This window comes from Triticum urartu, chromosome 3 (genome assembly GCF_003073215.2).
Source record: "Triticum urartu cultivar G1812 chromosome 3, Tu2.1, whole genome shotgun sequence".
Taxonomy (NCBI): domain Eukaryota; kingdom Viridiplantae; phylum Streptophyta; class Magnoliopsida; order Poales; family Poaceae; genus Triticum; species Triticum urartu.
This window is the reverse complement of record NC_053024.1, coordinates 648,399,715-648,409,201: the sequence shown is the minus strand read 5'-3', so window position 1 is coordinate 648,409,201 and position 9,487 is coordinate 648,399,715. Positions and strand designations below refer to the sequence as shown.

Below are 9,487 nucleotides of genomic sequence, written 5' to 3'. Positions count from 1 at the left end.
ATAATTGGTATTGTAAGGCCCCGTTCGGATCTTCTCCTGCTCCTAGCTTCCTCGGCTCCGCGCTGGAGCCAGCCCGAACGGCACGGCTCCGAGAAGACCGCTTCGCGGAGCGAAGTCCCCTCGTAGTGCAAAAAAGAGAAGCTGGTCGAGCCCTGCTCTCAAAAATCGAAGGAGCTGGAGTTGGGGATTATTACACGGTATGCCGCCGCCAAGTGACCAGGGGGCAGCGTACCGGTTCGCTCGACTTGTTCTTTCTCCTCGATGCGTTGCTATTCCATCAAAACCTGGCATGCCTTTCCTTCGAACGGGCCTAAAGCAAGTTTATTGGGCTATCAGCCCAACTAACCAACTGGAAGTGGAAGTTGGCCTCCCGAATGGTTTCTCGTGAGCCAGGTTTTGTACGAGAAGTAGGATTTGGTAGGAGGAGCGGAAGCTGGCTATCTTCTATATCTAAATAGCTAGCCCCCACTAACCTATTTCTCTCAACATGCGAGCATGACACCTCATCAAGCAACATGCATTAGAAAAGATCCATTTCAACATCCAATGAGTCATAGGAAAAGATTCACTTCAACATGCAAACATGCATGATATATTTAATAAATTTTTTACAAAAATACAATAATCAAACACAAATAACAATATGTATTTTTAGTTTTAGCTCACATATTATTTCTTCGAATATTCTTATTTCCATAAAATTATTAATAGCTTAGAAATGTATTACAAAATATTCCCGCAACAACGTGCGGGGCATTGTCTAGTTTGGAGAAGTTGGACAACATCCGAACGGGGCTTAAATATAAATAGTTTTTTTCTATAAATTTGATCAAAATTTGTAAGGTTTGATATTCAAAAAAATCTACGTGCACTACATTATTATAAAACAATGAGAGTATATATCTAGACATTTATCTTCATGACGGCTCACCTTATCGAGGGGTACGATAAAAGAGCTCTGATGTGGAGCCCGAATGGATCCATGGCAGAAGTTTCGGTAGCATTTCTAGAAGCTGAAGAAGCATGTGAGAAGTTTGGAAGTATCCAATATATGCTCTAGGAGAATCTTGGAGTCACCCTGACTTCCGAGTTAAGCTTTTTTTTTAATCCGAGTTAAGCTTTTGGCATGAAGAGCCCTTACCTCAGAACAACCATCCTGACTTGTGAGTTGTGACTTGCGAGTTAAGGTTTCCGTGAAAGATCCACCGCACATCTCCACAGATCGACAACGCCGCAGCATGCAAAGCTCTGACGTGGCCTGTTTGACACGCTAGCCGCCACATAGCCGAGCCGGGGCTCTGCACCAGCCACTGACTGTTGCTCCGTGGAGGTCGCGCCCTTATCCGGCCGTCCATCGCCGATAAAGCCGGGACGCGGGCGCCTGCCTAAAACAGCAACGTACTAAACGCCGCCGGCACGGCCCCACCGGTCCAGCTGAGTAGATCACCACCTGTGCATCGTTCATCGCTCACTCACGCACTTCCCCCGCGGCGCCGAGCGACCGGCGCGGAAATGGCGGAGGCGGAGGAGTGGGAGAGGCGGAAGAGGGGGAGGAGGAGGCGGCGGCGGGGCAGGAGGGAGAGCGACGGCAGCGACCCCGTGGAGGTGCTGGGGGAGGAGGTGATGGGGCTGGTGATGGAGCTCCTGGACGCGCGCAGCGCCGCACGATGCACGGCGGTCTCCCGCGCCTGGTTCGGGGTCGCCGCCGACAACCGCCTCTGGGCACCCAAGGTACATCCGATTCCCGCCCCGTCGGTCTCTCGCCTCGGCCCTCGCTCTTTGCCCTCCCTCGCCATCTGCTGCAGCCTGAATGGCATGCGTGATTCGTGGTTTGCGCGATGTGCCATGTGAGCTGCACCTGTTCGATGAATTTCAGGCATGGGGGTTTCAGACTTTGTGTGGTATACGACGGGAGTCCGCGACATGTGGCGTAGTAGTATGTGACAAACTTCATGTGGCGCTATAGTTTGAGCAAATATTTTTTTAATATGACGTTCACATGCTGCAAAAATAAATAGTACTATCATTTTTACAAAGGATGAACATGTTCCCTTTATCTCAGAAATAGTTGCTTGGAAGAAAAAAAAAGTCAGAAACAATATACATTTTGGGAGAAAAAAAAAAGCATATCTTAATTTTACTTCTGGATTCTCAGTGTGATGTTTTAGTTTTGTTTTTCTCCCTATTTTTCAGTTCTGGAAAGTACTTTCAAATTTCTTAGTTTTCAAACGAAGTTCAGCGTTCTTAGTGTTTTCTTTCTGCAGTATATATGGATAATGCAACTTATTCTTTCATGAGATGTTATTCATTTTAGTATTTGCTATATTGATCAAACACAAAAGCATTGCGATTACATACGTTGGCAGAAAAAAAAATTGTGTACAAGTCTAAGAGGACCAACGGTGCCAGATGGTTTGGTTCCTTGTGGTGGAATCCGCACATGCGGCTTCGAGTCTCAAGTCCTAGACTTGGTAAAGATGGCTGCATTTTCTTGGATTTATTCCTGTATTTTCAGCATGCTTGCGTCTGCGTCTACTGTGTTTCTAATAAAAACAATCCAACCCCCCACCCTACGGACGCAAGTATAGAACGCAAGAACGCAACACCCTAAGCAAACGGTAACCATGAAAGCAAGGTGGTTCATGGTCTCCATGGATTGATTGCAAAGTGGGAAGCACGGAGGCTGCTGCAGACCCCGCCTAGCAAGTTATTCAGTTGTCCAGCAGTGATCATGACATGCCAACCAACTGAAGAACTTCACCCAGGATCTCGAGGTAACCGCCCCCTCAAAGAAGATGCGGAAAATTTTGTATATCAGAATCCAATGTTTCTAAATTTTCTTGAATTTTTTCATGGCTACCGATGAAAATAAGGCCAATCAGGTCAACGCTAGGTAAATGCCTCATGTTCACGTCACCATGAATTTAAATGAAAATAACTTGATCAGACCCCTCCATTAGCATATGTAATTAACCGAGGCCCAACAAAGTTGATAAACATGAGTTTATTTTATTTTCTTTTAAATCAGAGGAAATTCCAAATTTAAACTGGGGAGACTTGATTGAACAGAGAGGTGTGAGGGAAAAACCTATGACAAAAAATACTCTTTTTATATAAGGCCATTCCAATGTTTCTTTTGCAGTGTGCTGAACTGATGGCCGGAAAGGCACATATTCCTCGTCTGACAATGATCCGTACTGCATCAAAGTTGTCTACCTATTCAATGGCCATCATGGATGGCAAGCGGGTGAGTTCCAGAAATATTTTCTCTTAGGGTTAAAAGAATGCAATAGATCAACAGCGAAATATAATTAATTGTTCTCATGTGCTAGCAGTACTATTACCACAATCACTCCAAAAGATAATAATGCCTATCACAATCTTCTGTTAAGGTTTTCTTATTTTAGTTTCCCCTCCACAATAATTCCAAATTTTTCCATATAATTTTCCTTCTTTTGCTCCATACAGTGTGTGTAAATTAATGTTGAACATTGGAACCTGGGGGCATTCTTTCTGGTTATCAGTTTTTTTTTATCTTCTGACATAGAGGAAACATGAGTATGTTCAATTCATCATTGTCCTCGAGACATATTATATTATCGTGACTTATTTTCTTGCGCAGAATCGGATCACAAAAGAGGATCTCTGTGATCATGCATGGGAATATCGTTTCACTATTGTAAGTTTTCTCAATTTGTCATCCTTTTGCATGTTTTGAAGTATGAATTTATACATGATTACAAATCTTAATGCTAGTGGCTGCTAAGCCTACCGCATAACTGACTTGCTAGTTTCGAGTTCAACTGGTTGTAGTCAACCATGCCGAGAGGAATGCTGGGATTATGAGAACTTTCTGCATCTCTCTAGTTTCTTCGGGTGTCTTAGCTTCCAACCGCACTGAGGAAGATTGAGGCATATATCTTCATGGTGGTAATTAAAGTTAAGTATATGAAATGTGGCAAAAATATATCATGGTGGTAACTGGATGCCCGAGGATTTGCTGGATGCAGTTATATGCAGTTTAAAATCCATAATAACTCCCAACATATTAGGTGCACTTTTCAAATGAAATATATGGAGTATGGTTGCTTGACTAATGGGGGAAAGTCATGATATATTTTTCTTTTACTATCAAAGGCAACACCAGAGTTGCTTGACTAATGGGGGAAAGTCATGATATATTTTTCTTTTACTATCACAGGCAGCACCAGAGTACTGGAGGAATCTCGATCCGTCCTGGAAGCGCACTGGTCCACCCATGCGACGATACTTCCACCATGATGGTTACCACAGTGCAGATCCTCATGACGCTGTCTGGGGTGGCCATGAGTGTGAGTACACGATCATAACAAGCTTTGTCGGTGATGGAAGAATCAGAGATCATCATGTGAGGATCAACCGGTGGCCACCGATGAAAGTGTCGAGAAAGGAAGATTGGAGCTGGGAGCTATCCAACCACCTCTACCGCTACAACAGCATCCCTGATGCTGAAAAGGAAGGATGTACAGGTCCGCTCTTCCCGGTTTGGTGAGTTCACTTCTATGGTAGCAGATCGGTCCGTCTGCGGTGTGATCCTGCAATCTTCTGGTCGTCGAAATCAAGCCTTGATCTTCCATCTCGTTGAATGTTGCAGCAGGAGACTTTGTTTTGCAGCAATTAATGAGCTATGAACTTTTGTGGATGTACTTAGTTCTTTTAGAGAGAATGGATAACTTAGCTAAGCTCAGGCGTGTGAGCTAACATGTATGGTAATACAGTAGTTGCAGCTAGCCTATGATGATACTATGTGTTCGTCTCGGTAGTTTGGTCTTTTGTCACGTAGTATGTGATCTGTAAAATACCCTGAACTACTAGAAATGGTATGGTGTGTGTAAACCTTCTTTGATGTGTACCTTATGTAATGAATGCTATGTGTGCTATGATATACAGTACATGCGATTGGTAGCTCAATGCTGAAGGTCCGTCAAAGGGACTCTCTGGCTAACAGTAGCCTCCTCCCGTCCCCGCGCCGCGTGCCACTCCGGCCGCAGCCGCCACCTCCTCGCCGCTGCGCGCCCGGCAGCGCCGCCCCTCCAGCCCTCATGGGGCGCTCCAGCCGCAGCCGCTCGCGCTCCCCATCCTGTTTGGTGGACAGCACGGGTTGGGGACAGCCTGTGTCCGTGCCGTGCGTGGCCAGATCCGCCGGTCCGCCCGGGGCTTCGGTCCCCTAGCTGCTCCAGGCCGCCGCGTCAACGGCTGCCCTGCTTCTCCGCCGCGTTTGCTGCTCCGAGGCGAGCGCTCCCGCCCGGCCGCAGGGGCCTTCCACGCCGGGTTCTGCTGCGACTCCCCTTTTGGGGAACGGTCGTCTTAGTGCCTTCTCCCACCTCGCAAAATTCCTCTTCGGGCGATGACGACGGATGGACGGCGGTTAGATCCCGTAAAGACAGACGCGCGGGGAGATCCCCGCCGTTCCGTAGCGGTCGCCACCCCCCGCGTCGCCCTGGCCGGCGCCCCGCCTTCAATGCTGACCTGGGATGCAGGGCCTTCTTAAACCGCTTCAAGTGCCTCTGCCTCCGGTGCCATAGCCCTCATCACCGCTGCATCGACAGTAGAGATCCCTTGCACTGCATCGAGTGCAAACTGTCGGGCCATTTCGCCAAGGAGTGCGCCTCGATCCCTCGCAACCGGTGCGGCGGAGGCCCTGCCCCCGAGCGGTCGGGTCCTGCTGCTGGGAGGGGGGCCGTTAGGGAGCGGTTGCGCTTCCCCTCGCCTCCCGTCGCCATGACGCACGCGCACCACACCGACCCTCCCGCCGGCCGAGGTCAAGCCACAACGTCCTCATCGAGTCCCCGGCCATGGAGCACCAGACCACCCTGCTGCGCCGCCACCTCGTAGTGCTCTATGCAGCTACCAAGAACCACGTGGCCAGCCCGATGTCAATGGGGGCGCCATCGACGCGCAGCTCCACACCCGTCCCCACCTACTGCGGGTGACCAGCCACGACCCAGAATATTTCCCGGTTCACTTCGAGTTCCCCGCGCATCACGACAAAGCGGTGCGCCTCAACGCGCTTGATGAACCACATGTATAGGGGATCCGTTGTAGTCCTATCGATAAGTAAGAGTGTCGAATCCAACGAGGAACAGAAGAAAATGACAAGCGGTTTTTAGTAAGATATTCTCTGCAAGCACTGAAATTATTGGTAACAGATAGTTTTGTGATAAGATAATTCGTAACGGGTAACAAGTAACAAGTATAACAAAGGTGCGGCAAGGTGGCCCAATTCTTTTTATAGCAAAGGAGAAGCCTGAACGGACTCTTATATAAAGCAAAGCGCTCGCGAGGACACATGTGAATTACTGTCAAGTTAGTTTTCATCATGCTCATATGATTCGTTTTCGTTACTTTTGATAATTTGATATGTGGGTGGACCGGTGCTTGGGTGCTGTCCTTACTTGGACAAGCCTCCCACTTATGATTAACCCCTCTCGCAAGTATCCGCAACTACGAAAAAAGAATTAAGATAAATCTAACCATAGCATGAAACATGTGGGTCCAAATCAGTCCTTTACAAAGCAACGCGTAAACTAGGGTTTAAGTGTTGGGAAACGTAGCAGAATTTTAAAATTTTCTACGCATCACCAAGATAAATCTATGGAGTCATCTAGCAACGAGGGAGAAAGGAGTGCATCTACATACCCTTGTAGATCGCGCGCGGAAGCGTTCAAGAGAACGGGGTTGATGGAGTCGTACTCGACGTGATCCAAATCACCGATGACCAAGTGCCGAACAGACGTCACCTCCGCGTTCAACACACGTACGGTTGGGAAGACGTCTCCTTCAACTTGATCCAGTAAGGGGGAAGGAGAGGTTGATGAAGATCCAGCAGCACGACGGCGTGGTGGTGGAAGCAACGGTGATCTCGGCAGGGCTTCGCCAAGCGCAGGGAGACGAAGGAGTGTCACGGGAGGGAGAGGGAGAGGCCAGGGGCTTGTGTGCGGCTGCCCTCCCTCCCCCCACTATATATAGGGTGCCTAGGGGGGCGGCCAAGGGAGTGCCTTGCCCCCCAAGGCAAGGGTGGCGCCCCCCACCCCTAGGGTTTCCAACCCTAGGCGCAGGGGGAGGCCCAAGGGGGGCGCACCAGCCCACTAGGGGTTGGTTCCCCTCCCACTTCAGCCCATGGGGCCCTCCGAGATAGGTGGCCCCACCCGGTGGACCCCCGGGACCCTTCCGGTGGTCCCGGTACAATACCGATTACCCTCGAAACTTTCCCGATGGCCGAAACTTGACTTCCTATATATAAATCTTCACCTCCGGACCATTCCGGAACTCCTCGTGACGTCCGGGATCTCATCTGGGACTCCGAACAACTTTCGGGTTACCGTATGCTAATATCTCTACAACCCTAGCGTCACCGAACCTTAAGTGTGTAGACCCTACGGGTTCGGGAGACACGTAGACATGACCGAGACGCCTCTCCGGTCAATAACCAACAGCAGGATCTGGATACCCATGTTGGCTCCCACATGCTCCACGATGATCTCATCGGATGAACCACGATGTCGAGGATTCAATCAATCCGTATACAATTCCCTTTGTCAATCGGTACGTTACTTGCCCGAGACTCGATCGTCGGTATCCCAATACCTAGTTCAATCTCGTTACCGGCAAGTCAATTTACTCGTGCCGTAATGCATGATCCCGTGATCAACCACTTGGTCACATTGAGCTTGTTATGATGATGCATTACCGAGTGGGCCCAGAGATACCTCTCCGTCATACGGAGTGACAAATCCCAGTCTCGATTCGTGCCAACCCAAAAAACACTTTCGGAGATACCTGTAATGTACCTTTATAGTACCCAGTTATGTTGTGACGTTTGGCACACCCAAGGCACTCCTACGGTATCCGAGAGTTGCACAATCTCATGGTCTAAGGAAATGATACTTGACATTCAGAAAAGCTACAGCGAACGAACTACACGATCTTTGAGCTAAGCTTAGGATTGGGTCTTGTCCATCACATCATTCTCCTAATGATGTGATCCCGTTATCAATGACATCCAATGTCCATAGTCAGGAAACCATGACTATCCTTTGATCAACGAGCTAGTCAACTAGAGGCTCACTAGGGACGTGTTGTGGTCTATGTATTCACACATGTATTACGATTTTCGGATAACATAATTATAGCATGAACAATAGACAATTATCATGAACAAAGAAATATAATAATAACCATTTTATTATTGCCTCTAGGGCATATTTCCAACAGTCTCCCACTTGCACTAGAGTCAATAGTCTAGTTACATTGTGATGAATCGAACACCCATGCAGTTCTGGTGTTGATCATGATTTGCTCTAGGGAGAGGTTTAGTCAACGGATCTGCCACATTCAGGTCCGTATGTACTTTACAAATCTCTATGTATCCATTTTGAACACTTTCACGAATGGAGTTGAAGCGACGCTTGATATGCCTGGTCTTCCTGTGAAACCTGGGCTCCTTTGCAAGGGCAATAGCTCCAGTGTTGTCACAGAAGAGAGTCATCGGGCCCGACGCATTGGGTATGACTCCTAGGTCGGTAATGAACTCCTTCACCCAGACTGCTTCTTGTGCTGCCTCCGAGGCTGCCATGTACTCCGCTTCACATGTAGATCCCGCCACAACGCTCTGCTTGCAACTGCACCAGCTTACTGCACCACCATTCAAAATATACACGTATCCGGTTTGTGACTTAGAGTCATCCAGATCTGTGTCGAAGCTAGCATCGACGTAACCCTTTACGACGAGCTCTTCGTCACCTCCATAAACGAGAAACATATCCTTAGTCCTTTTCATGTACTTCAGGATATTCTTGACCGCTGTCCAGTGTTCCATGCCGGGATTACTTTGGTACCTTCCTACCAAACTTACGGCAAGGTTTACATCAGGTTTGGTACACAGCATAGTATACATGATAGACCCTATGGCCGAGGCATAGGGGACGACACTCATATTTTCTCTATCTTCTGCCGTGGTCGGGCATTGAGCCGTGATCAAGCTCATACCTTGCAATACAGGCAAGAACCCCTTCTTTGACTGATCCATTTTGAACTTCTTCAATATCTTGTCAAGGTACGTACTCTGTGAAAGAACAATGAGGCGTCTCGATCTATCTCTATAGATCTTGATGCCTAATATATAAGCAGCTTCTCCAAGGTCCTTCATTGAAAAACACTTGTTCAAGTAGGCCTTTATGCTTTCCAAGAATTCTATATCATTTCCCATCAACAGTATGTCATCCACATACAATATGAGAAATGCTACGGAGCTCCCACTCACTTTCTTGTAAACGCAGGCTTCTCCATAAGTCTGCGTAAACCCAAACGCTTTGATCATCTCATCAAAACGAATGTTCCAACTCCGAGATGCTTGCACCAGCCCATAGATTGAGCGTTGGAGCTTGCACACCTTGTCAGCATTCTTAGGATCGACAAAACCTTCTGGCTGCATCATATACAATTCTTC

General features: G+C 48.0%; 1 protein-coding gene across 1 annotated transcript; it reads left to right on the top strand.

Moving 5' to 3' along the window:
• The first annotated feature begins 1,297 nt into the window (after window positions 1–1,297).
• On the top strand, window positions 1,298–4,931 carry LOC125545680. The gene is made up of 4 exons (XM_048709704.1): window positions 1,298–1,731; window positions 3,143–3,247; window positions 3,623–3,679; window positions 4,202–4,931. Exons 1-4 carry the CDS (start codon window positions 1,513–1,515, stop codon window positions 4,529–4,531), a joined length of 711 nt encoding a protein of 236 aa, XP_048565661.1. The 5' UTR covers window positions 1,298–1,512; the 3' UTR covers window positions 4,532–4,931.
• The last annotated feature ends 4,556 nt before the right edge of the window (window positions 4,932–9,487 follow it).